We start from the raw sequence: 13,270 nt of genomic DNA, 5'->3' as shown, positions 1-13,270 counted from the left end.
AAGAAATTAAAAGTTTCTATGAATATGTGCTGGAAGTATATGATGATTTAGCATTGAATTAGAGCTTTAAATTGTTCATATGCTGATTTTATTGAAAGAATTGAATAGAAAGTGAATGTTTGGGACCTAATTGTAAAATAATTTGAAGTTAGGTTTTTATGTGAAAATTCTAAATTTAAATAGTTTTGAAATAACTTATAATGTCTAGGTAAAGTATTAATTGAGAAAAATTAGCTTAATTGAAAGGTTAATTGAGCAAGGATTGAATTGTATGAACTGTGAAGTTTGCGGCAAAATGGAAATCAACATTTTGCATTAAAACAGTTTTGGACAGCAGCAATAGTCTAACTTTGAAAAATCACCAAAAATTGTAGTAATCTAATTAGAGAATGAATAAAATATGAAATTAAATCTTATTGAGTCTAGTTTCTTATAAAAGAAATGGTGAAAGCAATGGAATTGTAAATCATGATATATAATAAATTTTGTGATACAAGGTCAGAGTGACTTCTGATTCCCTTGTTCTGAATTTGAAAAATTATCAAAAATTGGAGAAAAATAATTAGGGGCTTAAATTTATATGTTTAAAATCCTGAATGAGTTTTTTTTTCAAGAGAAACAAACGGGAACATCATCAGAGTCTCGTACGAGGAGATAAGTAATTTTTAGTGAAGAAGGGTCGGAACTGTCAGACAGCAGAATAAGGGTGACTTTAAAGAATAAACTGTACTTATTGGCTAAACCAAAAATTCTGAAAATTTTATGATAAGAAGATATGTGAGTTTAGTTTTAGGAAAAATTAGCGGATCTTAATTTGGAGTTCTGTGGCTCAAGATAAAAATAATTTAGTGACTATGACACGGATGGATATCATTGAATATACATAAGTAAATAGTGAAATTACAGATAATGTTACTTATAAGCGGGTTATAAACATTAAGGATATAAAATAGAGTGAAGGTGAAGTCAATACTGATAAGTGAATGATTTTACAATGATAGACTGAGAACCCGAAGCAATTTGAGGAAAAGAAAAAGTAGTTGATTAGTCCCTGAACTTTCACAAATTTTGTAAATCGACCCAGGTAAGTTCATATGGTTGAACTTTCATAATTATTTGCTAAACTAAGAATGGTTAAATGTATTCTTTTATATATATTTGTTATTGAATCATGGATATTGTAATAATATGAAAATTGAAGCAAAAGTTCAAATTTAGCAGAACGCAGGATTGAGTACGTTGTTCAGTGAATAGAAACGAATTGACGGATGAAACTATGATTATATCATGGCAAAGTGCAAGTGTTCAAGTGTAAGGCCATAGCTAAGCTATGATAATGTGACAAAGTGTTCAAGTGAAAAATGTGAAAGTGCAAGTCCATAGTTGAACTATGGCGAAGTGATAAAGCGTGCCAAACATGGCAAAGTGATAAAGAGTGCCAAATATGGCAAAGTGAAATGTGACAACGAGTGAACAACGTACTCAAATCCATAAGGCGTTCTCTAATTTGATAAGTGTTGGTAAGTGGTAGTTGAACCTAAATGCTGGAATACGATTGGATATTTGATGTTTGAAATTGAGCTCAATGAAATGAATTCATCATGTGAAATTGTGGTTGACAGGTGAACTTAGTAATTGTGTATATTGTTTAAGTGTATGAATGCTTGGTAAGATTTATGTTTTATGCCTATGAACTTACTAAGCTTCTATAAGCTTACTTGAGTGTATTCAATGTCTCTTGTAGATTGACGTGAAAATATACGGAGGATCGAATCAACACTGAGGATCACACTATCCGGATTATCTCTGATAGCTTTTGTAAATTTCCTTTTTAATTTATATGGCATGTATAAGGTTCGACGATTATTTAAATGCTAATACTTGTTTAAAGAATATGTATTAAAGTAAAGAGTGATGAATATGCTAAATGGTATAATTATAATAGAAGTCTGATTTGGTATGAAATTGGTTGAAATGGATTGGCTGGTTTGGAATAGTTTCGGTTTTAAAATTTCAGGGAAGGTTGGGTATTTATAAAGAGGTTATATTGAGCTTATAAAAAAAAAAAAACTTTGGGATTTTGCGAAAAATTCCCTATGGTTTCAATTTAATTTCGGTTTAGTCCCGAAATATGTTTTGGGCTTTGGAGGCCCATCTAAAGGACGTTATGACATATTTTGGTAAATGAATAGTATTTAACTCGTAATAACAGAAAATTAATTCGGTAAACTCCAGTAATATCTCGTACCTTATTTCGGTGATGAATACAGGTAATAGGTGTTACAGTTTTGTTGTCTTTAGTACACTATTATATGATTTATTGTAATTCGATGGTATGTACTACTACTTATAGGTATCATAGTTCATGAAAACCCATATTCACAGTGTTTTACAATTTTCATGACAACTTGCACATTTGTGATTTATAATTCTTGCTTCAAACTCAATCGTAAAGCATGCATTATGGAGACCAACCATTATTCTTCCTTTGTCTACCATATAATGTTGTATTGAATTATCATATGCATTTCATATAAAAGCCTTAAGATTATTAGAAATTTAAATAAGAGAAAATAAAATGAAGTTACTAAAATATAATGGCTGTAGAACACTTTCTATAAAACTTTTGTATGCATAAAAATTAAACAAAGCCTTCAACGCTCCAAAGAGAATAGTGAAAATCATTTATATTGACATCTAATTCATAGGAATGTATATTTTAATGAGAAAATTGTGTTGTTTTACAAAATAACTTTACATAAACTTATGTCTTTATAAGACAACTATTTATTAACAATCATAATTTATTAGACTTTTTAATTAATGAAATATTATTACCTACTAACATTATAAAATAGGGTAAATTATAAAAATAGTCATTTTGTTGGTTTCAAATTACATTTTAGTCACTTATGTTTGAAATGCTATGTTATAGTCCCTTACGTTAGGGTTTTGTTACAAAGTGGTCACTTTGTCGTTAAGCTCCACCTCCCTAACTTTAGTTTCACGTGATAGTCCAAATGAGTTTTAAATGCCAACTTAGATGTCTAGATGAGATGAGAATAGATTTTTAATTAAATAAATTTAATTAATTGAAAATTTTAAATTAATTATACCTTGAACTGAAAAAGAAAAACCTTTGGTCTTTTTTTTTTTTTTTTAGTTTTCTTTTCCACTTTTATTGAATCAAAACCTATTATCTTCCCACTTGGACATCCAAGTTTACAATTAAAATTCATTTGGACTACCGTTAGGGAGGTAATAGAGCTTAACGGAAGAATGACCACTTCATAGCAAAGCCTTGATATAAGTGACTAAAATATAACATTTTAAACATAAATAACTAAAATATAATCTAAAAGAAACAAAATTGATTAATTTACCCTAAACTACTAACATATTCCAAGAGTGAAACCAAAGTTATGGGCCCTACGGGATATTCATAAACTTGATGAATATGAACCTCGTAATTGAAGCAAATATTACTTTAATTGATAAAATGTAAGATGCGTCAGATATTGAGGACTCTGAATTATACTTTTAGAGAAACAAATAAGCGTGTTTTAGATCGCAACTTCCTTAAATATCTTTCTAAGGGGATGTCCTCACTGCTTTTGGCAAACACCATTAAAGAGCTTATGTATTGAAGGTTTCTGTTTAATGTTATAAAATTCAATTGTTAGACATTGAATGTATAAGTTGAAATTTACAGTTGGAACCTAAAAGATTAAATTTTATGTAATCTACACTAAAACTTAAAAAAGTTGTCCTGCTCATTTTGGGTATTTACTATCTCAAGAATCTCCTTATAAGAAGAAATTAGAGATTTCACAACAAAATAATTTGACGAATTTGATTTCAATATTATACAAATTTATATGTTTTGTCTAATATGTTTCTTTTTCAGAAATTTACATAAATAATTTATTATATATAAATATTGATATGTTTATGTACATCTAATATTCTATATAATTTTCCATGATTTAGGTAATGGTTTTTATATCTGTCTTGTTCATCTTATGTATTTTATAATTCACATAGCTTAATATAATTTTATTTGAAAGATTGCATTTTAAATTATACTTTTTTTTTCAATTTAATACTTAAATTTTTTAGTTAAATTTAATTGTTTAATTACTAATCTTGATATTGTTTTTAAAAAAAAACTATTATCGACATATTTTCTGATTTTATAATTTTATATTAATGTTAATTAAAATAATTATAAAAATTTACATGTCTCCCAAGTACTAAAAGTAGACCCATAAATACATAAATCTTTAAAGAAGTCTGATACCCGATGAGATGCGAATTAAACCAAAAACAAATAAAGAAACTAGAAATACTAAAATGTGTAAAATAGAAGTAACCAACCAACCTTTAACGGAAAACGAAGAGAAGAGAGCCAAGGCAAAAGCATAAAGTAAACAGCCAAGTCCAGTCCACAGATTAGATAAAATAAATAAAATATTTACTTAGAGCTACAGAGTGAGAGAGTTGGTCAAATCCGTCACCATCATCAATAAGGCTGGTTCGTTCAAACCCAAAACCTAACAAACATAATCAAAATCCCTGCCTGCTACTGCTTAATGTAATAGAAAGTAAAGAGATTGTAGGGGGGTTTTCGTTTTCATCTAGAAAGAATTGGGATCTAGCTTAGGCATTTTGTTTTCCCGTTTATTTTTGGTAGCAGCTGGTGCCGAGTTTTGATAGGCTGTTGGTAAAAAAATAACAATAATGGAAGGGAATTCAGGAGGCGGCGGAGCTGACAGAGGAGGAAACGACGTGGAACTGCTTTGCAAAACTCTTCAGGTGGAACACAAGCTGTTCTACTTCGATCTCAAGGAGAACCCACGCGGTCGTTATTTGAAAATCTCGGAAAAGACATCGGCTACCAGGTCCACCATCATTGTCCCCTCCTCTGGCATCTCCTGGTTCCTCGACCTTTTCAATTATTACGTAAACTCCGACGACAACGACCTCTTCAGCAAGGAATTGCAGCTCGACACTAAGGTCTTTTACTTTGACATTGGCGAGAATCGCAGGGGTCGTTTTTTGAAGGTATCCCTCCAACACCTGTATTCAACTCGTCTTTCTCTTTTCGTCGCTCCCCTCCAATTCCTCATGTTTTCTCTTTCGATGTTAAAGATTTTTTGCTCCAATCTTCTCTTTCCTGTATATGATGTTGAATTTTAGAGTGGCGAATAATGTCTCTTGTCTTTCATCAACACAATTGCTGCTGCTATGGTTTCTTCTTAAAGTAATTTAAGAGTATTCCCCGTTCTTCGTGGTTAGATGAAAAATGAACTTACTAACCTTGAATTAGGATTTTTGGCTTGATTAGAACGACTGGCTGCGGAGGAAATTGTCACCCAACTGTTAATTGCGCATCTCTAAGATGTCGAGAACCTTTTTCTTTCCCATGTTTGAACTCTACCCATGAGTTTACATATTCATTAATAAGTTTTATAGTGTAAACCTTTAGATGAGATGAGTCAGTTTTAAAACTACTTTAGACACTGAAGTTGCATGATAGCTACCTCATTTCTTTCTAATTAGGCCACTTGTTCATACCTTCAATTGATGCTTCTATTTTCAAGCAACAAAAGTGCTTTGTTGAGGCTCAATTTCTATCTTCAAAAACCATATTTTGGTTAATATTTCCTTCATAGTAAATGAAGCTGCTTGAACCTCGGATCAGCTTCTTGAAATGCTTGTTGCAACTTAGAATATTCCTCCATAAGAATGATATTAGTGATTTCTTGTCTAGAAAGCCTGAGCTTTGATGCTTGATTATCTTAGCCTTTCTAGCTAGCATTAATGACTTCATTTCAGTGCATCAAATGCTGTATTGATGCGCTAAGTTCCTAGTTCTAGCTTCCTAGTTTTTATTTGTGGTTGCTTTTTATGATGACTGTTTGATTACAAGAGCATGGCTTGTGCTAATAATACGATCAAATAAACCCTTGAATTTATGCAAGCTTATGGACTATTGTCAAGTAATATAAGATGGAAGTATTCCAAAAATCGATCCCCAGGGAGATATTTGGGAGCTAAATGCAAAGAATAAATCTAAAGTTCCATAGACACAATCTAATTAACAAATTTAGACACAAAATCATCTCTATTCAAATGATTGATTCAGATTTAACAAAATCGAAATTAGAGTAGCAGCTAGCAACTGACTCAAGCTTTCCTTTGAATAGATCAAGTAAACAAATGGATCTAGATTCGTGAACCCTCCTATTAATTTCATATCTTGCTATTCTCAAGCTTGCTGTACCTACCTTCTCTCTTAGTATGAGATAGGATCCTAATTAGACTTCCGGTTAGGTCTTGCTTGATCCAGTTATCGAAGTCTTTCCAATTGACTTTCACTGAATCCGTCACTAATTTATTTATCTCTAGGTTGGATCAACATTATTCTCTCTCTTGAACAAGACTAACTTAGGTTGTTTAGTTATTAAAAGCTAGCATTAACTTCATCTCAATTGGTAGTTAATCATGATATAATTACTTGGGCATCAATCAACAAATTAGCATTAAGTCCAATAACTAAACAAGCAAGAAATGATAGATCCAAAGATAACACTAAAGAATTAATCAGGATTTCATAACAGAATTCAAATACAAATCAAAACCTAGAAATTTCAGTTCATCGTTCTTACACAAGAATCTTAGATCTAAGCAACATCACAAACAAAATCAAACTAAAGAAATGAAAGTAGAATAGTTATAAATGTTCAATTCTCCAAGTTCTTCTTCAAACTTGATGATCTTCAAGCTTGATCTTGGCCTCCTCCAGGCTCCATGGAAGAAAGCTTCATCTCGAAAAAATGAAGTAACTTCTCCTAACTCTAGATCTAAATTGCTAGTCTAACACTAAGTTCATTCTTTCTATTCTAACTCTAATTCCTCCTTAACTAACTCTGAAAATATGAGCTGGAGGTGGTATTTATAGTGGTGAGCCCAAGGGGTGAAAGTACACGATTTCCCTTGATTAGGAGTCAAACACAGTTTTAATCTTTGAAATTTCACAGTTTGGCATCACAATGCTGGGCCTACTTCCCAAGGTAGCTGAATTTCTTCGTGGCCTTTGGGGCCTGCCCAACTGCTCCATTTTCCTTTGATTCTTGGCATTCTTTGACCTTTAAGGTACCTAAATCACCATAAAACAACACATTTTTTTTGCTAGTTTTAAACTAAAAACTACTAAAATTCAATTATTTCTCACAGACTTGTAACTTTGTGATATGGACACTTTAATTGCAATAGGGGTTTTTAGTTTTATTTATTTATTTATTATATCAGGTTTTACTAAGAGTTTTAGTTTTACTATATTAGTTTTTAGTTTCATTCATAAACTCTAAGTTAGGAATTCTATTTTATGTCAATTAGGACTCTTTCATTTGTTATTAACAGTCTATAAAAGGCTGCCAATAAGAGGTAAGCAATTATTCTATCAAAAGAAACGTTATTTTAAGAGGGGGTTCAGTCAAGGACGAATTTGCCTTTTTGAGTAACCATAGGTCGAAGCAAGAATTCTTTCTCGTCTAGACCTGTGACTAGATCCTACGCCAAGGCGCATAACAACTTGGTATCGGAGCCAACTGTCATGGGTGACGAAAAAACTTTGACAGCCAAGCTGGAGGCATTCATGGAACAAATGGCTACAAGGCAACAAGCATTAGAGGAGCAGGTGGCGATGTTATCTCTTTCGGTCCAAAAGACAATGAAAGGGGATTCAGAAAAAAATAATGAAGAACAAGGCAGCAATGGAGGCAAGAAAAGAAATTCAGATTCGCAACATGGTGGGGCCATGGTGCCACGATACTCTAAGATGGAATTTCCCACTTATGATGGGGTTGGAGATCCCTTAGGATGGTTAAAAAGATGCGAAAATTTTTTTGGCAATCAACAGACCAACGAAGAAGACAAAGTCGGCCTAGCTTCATTCCATCTTTTAGGAGAGGCACAATTATGGTTTGATCAAATCGAAGAAGAGGAGGCAAATCTGGATTGGGAACGCTTCAGAGAGTGTTGTCATATCAGGTTTGGGCCACCTATGAGTAATAACCCCTTGGGGGAACTTGCAAACTTGAGTCAAACTGGGACGGTAGAAGAATGTCAACGCCAATTTCAATCACTACTTGCTAGGACTAATGATCTTAAACCTCGACAACAAGTAAACCTTTTTACTGCTGGATTGGTAGAGGAACTTAGAATTGATATTGAGATGCAACAACCAGGAAACCTTGGAGTTGCAATGAATATGGCTCGAGCTTTGGAATGTAAACAAAAAGTCTCTTCCAACATGTTATCTCAAACCAATCTAAACTGGTCAACTTCCCAAAACACTGACAGCAATTCAATCATTCCAACAACTCAGAACATTGCAAAGGGAGGGGGACAAACAATAGAACCAACAGAGAACAACGGCAAAATAGGTTCTTCTGCACCATTTATTAAGAGATTGACACGGATAGAAATGGCGGAAAGAAAGGGCTAAAGGGCTGTGTTATAATTGTGACGAGTCTTATTCCATGGGACACAAGTGTAAAAGGTTATTTTGGATAGAAGTACCAGATGTTGAAGGCAAGCAAGATGATGATGAGATAGATGATTTTGGATAAGTTCTGAAGTTTATTTTGAATTTGAGCTTGAGGAGAAGCTCAATTCCGAGAAGGGGAGTAATGATATGGACACTTTAATTGCAATAGGAGTTTTTAGTTTTATTTATTTATTTATTATATCAGGTTTACTAAGAGTTTTAGTTTTACTATATTAGGTTTTTGTTTCCTTCATAAACTCTAAGTTAGGAATTCTATTTTATGTCAATTAGGACTCTTTCATTTGTTATTAACAGTCTATAAAAGGCTGCCAATATGAAATAAAGAGGTAAGCAATTATTCTATCAAAAGAAACATTATTTTGAGAGGGGGTTCAGTCAAGGACAAATCTGCCTTTTTGAGTAACCATAGGTTGAAGCAAGAATTCTTTCTCGTCTAGACCTGTGACTAGATCCTACGCCAAAGCGCATAACACTTTGTTGTTTATTGCTTTAAATTTGAGATTTTCTCTTCTAAGCTCTATTTTTTGCTTCTATAACTCTTCTAGTTTGAATAAGTTGGGTTAAGGTTGAAATTGAATATAGGGATTTAGTTTTGAATTCTTAGTTCATTGCAGCTTTTAGGTGGTAAAGTTCAGCTTTTAGCACATTAGCCCAGTGATAGTTATTGGATTGGGATCTTGGTTAGCTTGTTTTAGGGCGCATCGGGTTTATTGTTGTTGACCTCTGGAGTATATTAAAGTTCTTAACTATATTTTTGGCTGAATTTTGGGTTGGTCATTGGGTTCAATTTATCTTTAGCCTTCTCTTGAATCTTGACCTGTGAGCCTTAATAAGGCACCTCCTGTAAACAACTTAATAATGTGGAAAAACATTGATCAGATGTCATCTTACTATGTGTGAGATACCTTAAAAGCAGGATTATCGTCAGAGTGATCTAATTTCATGCTAATGGGTAACCATAAATCTCTGAACTGATCTTTATATTATTTACAGTGATGTGAAGTTCTCATAGTTATCATTACTGGATTGAGCCTTAGACAATTTAGATTTTTTCTGGCTATAACAATACAACATCATGTGTTGTTATTGTATGATGCCCTTTTCTTGAATGAAATTGTTCCTTAAGCCCCAGTGTCGTCAGAAAACTACTAAAAAATTCAACCACAAACTTCGGTTGTTTTTAACTGTTTTCTGTTACTTGTATATGTTGATAAATGAGATGGGTAAACGGTCGATCATTTTACTGGCAAAACCATAGACTTAGACAGGCCTAAGATCCTTTGATTTTCAGACTTGAAATATTAAAGGATAAACAGGTGGATTCACAAGCCAGCAAACACTCAGTTGCAAATTCTTTCCCTCTACCCAAAAAAGGAAAACTCCAAATAGATTCATAGAAGGCAACTGATTCAGAAATGAATCAAATGATGCCAATGTCAAACAGAAGGATTACAAGAAATGATGGAACTGCAAGCAATGAATTTGGGACAACTTATTTTCTAACATATTTTCTTCTTGTTCTTCCTAATTGTTGCTTTTCTTTTTTCCTTCTGCTGCTTGAGAAACAACTTTTACAGCGATAATTGTAAGCAATTGGCTGAGAGTAAATTTTACTTCACATATTTTTTCAGCCAAGCTTAATTAGAACTTACAGCAGGTCTTCTGTTCTTCTACCTTGAATCTGTAGATGAAACTAGAATCCTTACATAATTTTCAAAACAAGCACTAAGCTACTCAAACAATATTTTTTATAGATATTTACAATCTCTGAATCTTGATAAAGATGAATTTCTTTAACCTTGTTGAGTATAGTTTCATGATTATTCCAAGTTGTCAAGTTTATAGAATGCAATTCATTTAAGAATCTTATTGTACTGGATATGAATTTATAAACTGGTATATTTCCTTGTACTCATTTTGATATCTCCTTGTAAAGTGGTTATTTCGTAACTAAACTTGCGAAAACAGAAAGTTTCATGATCTGGCTCTCCAGAATATAAGACTAAGCATCTTCTTTTATAAGACATGAAAATGAGTAATATTTGAAATATGCTCATTGTATGCATAAAACTATTCGGTAAGTCCAAAAGAATTAGCAACCTTTAACACCTAATTTGAGGAAAAATGCTGGGGAAAGATTAGAAACAATAAATCTAGATTCCACAGAACAAAAAGTTCTAATAAAATTAATCCGTTGATTATGATTATATAGCAAAGTGTGAAAATTCAGTAGTCATCATGTTTCCACATTGCATGTGGAGAGTAATATGCTGTTAACATGTCTCTGATTCCTTGCCTTGCAATGTGTATTTACCGCCTTTGGGGAACTTGCTGGAATCTTGATATTCTGTGATGCTTATCTGTAAATTCCTGTGAGAGGCCTAGAAAAAAGTTGAGTATTGCTTTAATCTCTCTGGTAAGAAAGTAAATTCTCTTTGGTCCTTATCTTTGAATTGCCTCTTCAGGGGAAAGAAATTTACAAAATAAAAGCAGAAACGGATGAAGAAACTGTCAAATATGTACTTAAAGTTTGTGGAGAAATTTCTGTTACTCTTTAACTTTTTATTTGGTCAACAACCGCCGAAATGTCAATGGTGGGAAACCAGTGTCGGCGAGGGCTGTGTTTAGGTAAATGTCCAGGTTGAGTTTTGGTAAAGTCATTCTAGTTGAGTCCAGCTGTTTAGGTTGTTGAGTGGTTTGGGTTATTGCATTAGGTTGTTATGAATATCACTTAAGCTGTGATTGGAGGCTGATAAGTAGATTATCTTGATTCTTTCTGTAAATGTAACCTGTAAAGTAATATGGGAATCAACTCTGATACGCATTCTTCTTAGTCTTCAAGAAAGAGAAAATAGGGGACAGCCTTGGTCTTGCTTAGCCTAGGTTGTTTCTGCTTGTGTTACTGTGATTCGAGTGTGTGTCGGATATGAGTGCGTGTCCAAGACAAGAATGTTCAGGTTTTCTAAGTTTTTCCTTGCATTCAGAGTGTTAACATGCGCATTTGCATATATTGGATTTATGTGAAACATGGGCAGTTAAAGAAAAAATGAAGAGTGAGAGAGCGACATAGGTTCCTCATTTTGGACCTTGAACATTCATTGCAACAAAGCATAAATAAATAACTCATAAATATCATTAAATAGAGAAAAAAATGTTCTAATTCAAGACCAATTGTTTGGAAGATGGGAAAAATCAAGAGTTAGAGTTTATTTATTTGTTTGGAAGATGGGAAAAATCAAGAGTTAGAGTTTATTTATTTGTTTATTTTGTTTAAATGTTTCTCTAATGAGAGTATCTGTGAAGGTATCTGAAGCATCTGTCAGCAGGAACCGCAGTACCATTATTGTGCCTGCAGGAAGTACCAGAGATGAAGGGTGGGCGGCATTTAGGAACATATTGGCAGATATCAATGAGGCATCAAGACTCTTTGTATTGCCCAATCAGGTATCTTTGTGATCTACATTTCTATACTTGTTCCTTTACAATTTCTCTGCTCTCTTATATGGGTTTCAATTTTTCATATAGTCCCATTTAATTTGTCATCTGATTGTTTTTATGTCTATGTCGGTTTTTTGAAACAGCAAAGCTCGGAACCATCGGAACGTCTTGTTGGGCTCTCAGATGATGTAGGGGCTGGATTCATATCTGGACACATCCAGCCTGCCTCAACTTCTGAATTGAAAGTGGACAGATCAGTGGAGTTGCCAGCACAGGATGAAATTGGTAACATGGGGGTTTCAAAGGTGATCCGAGCTGATCAGAAGAGATTTTTCTTTGATCTTGGGAGCAACAACAGAGGACATTTCTTGAGGATATCAGAAGTACTGTCTCTCTCTTTTCTTGACATGAACACTATAATGGGTCTTGATGGAGTAGGTTGATATAGAATGGTTCAACAATTGCAGGTTGCAGGTTCTGATCGGTCTTCTATCATTCTCCCACTGTCAGGGTTAAAGCAGTTCCACGAAATAGTGGGTCATTTTGTGGAGATTACAAAGGATCGCATTGAAGGAATGAGTGGCGCAAATGTTAGAACCGTGGATCCACCTCAAAGGTGAATGGCATTGCCAGCGGGAACATGGTGTGAATTGGATGAAATAAATAATTGTGATTCTGTCAAAGTTTGCTTCGAGCCCTGTAATAGTTGTTTGATAAGTGGTGATTGTTCTGTTCTCATTCAAGCCTCAAAATAATCCCCATTTTATCTGTTTGATCAACACAGATATGGTGTGTGAAGTTTAGTTTCATAGGAATAACGGACACCATTTGGATGATTATAATTTGTCAGTTTGATAGTGTGGCAGCCACCTTTAGTACCTTGTTGATAATAAGCTTATTTCATGTGTAATTTTCTTTTTCAGGACGGAATGTTTATTTCACTTTTTAAACAAAAATAGCTTGGACTGGTTGCCTCTTGGGTTTCTAACCTAGTATTGAGAAGCAGACTCATACTTTGATTCACAAATTGATTTCATATCTTGTGCTTGTGGTAAAAAAGTTTCGAATTTTAAAAAGATAAAAGCAGCCCCAACGAATGAGTATTACTTTTAGGTGGCCCTAATGAATGCTTCTCTATTTTGTTTTAAATTCATTATGAACCACAATCTCTATTATTCTTCAACTCTGGCGTAAATAAATGAGTATGTTGAATTCGTTTATATTTATTGCTTAGTTTAAGATGATGTTTTTCATCTA

General features: G+C 33.4%; 1 protein-coding gene across 1 annotated transcript; it reads left to right on the top strand.

Moving 5' to 3' along the window:
- Nucleotides 1–4,341: 4,341 nt before the first annotated feature.
- LOC108466885 (transcription factor Pur-alpha 1-like) lies at nucleotides 4,342–12,969 on the top strand. Its single transcript, XM_017767240.2, has 4 exons — nucleotides 4,342–5,064; nucleotides 11,879–12,019; nucleotides 12,157–12,396; nucleotides 12,481–12,969. The coding sequence occupies exons 1-4, from the start codon at nucleotides 4,741–4,743 to the stop codon at nucleotides 12,631–12,633; spliced, it is 858 nt and encodes a 285-aa protein (XP_017622729.1). The 5' UTR covers nucleotides 4,342–4,740; the 3' UTR covers nucleotides 12,634–12,969.
- Nucleotides 12,970–13,270: the final 301 nt, after the last annotated feature.

The sequence above is a fragment of the Gossypium arboreum genome, chromosome 5 (genome assembly GCF_025698485.1).
Source record: "Gossypium arboreum isolate Shixiya-1 chromosome 5, ASM2569848v2, whole genome shotgun sequence".
NCBI lineage: Eukaryota > Viridiplantae > Streptophyta > Magnoliopsida > Malvales > Malvaceae > Gossypium > Gossypium arboreum.
Note: the sequence above shows the minus strand (reverse complement) of the source record. Positions and strands in the feature narration are given on the sequence as shown.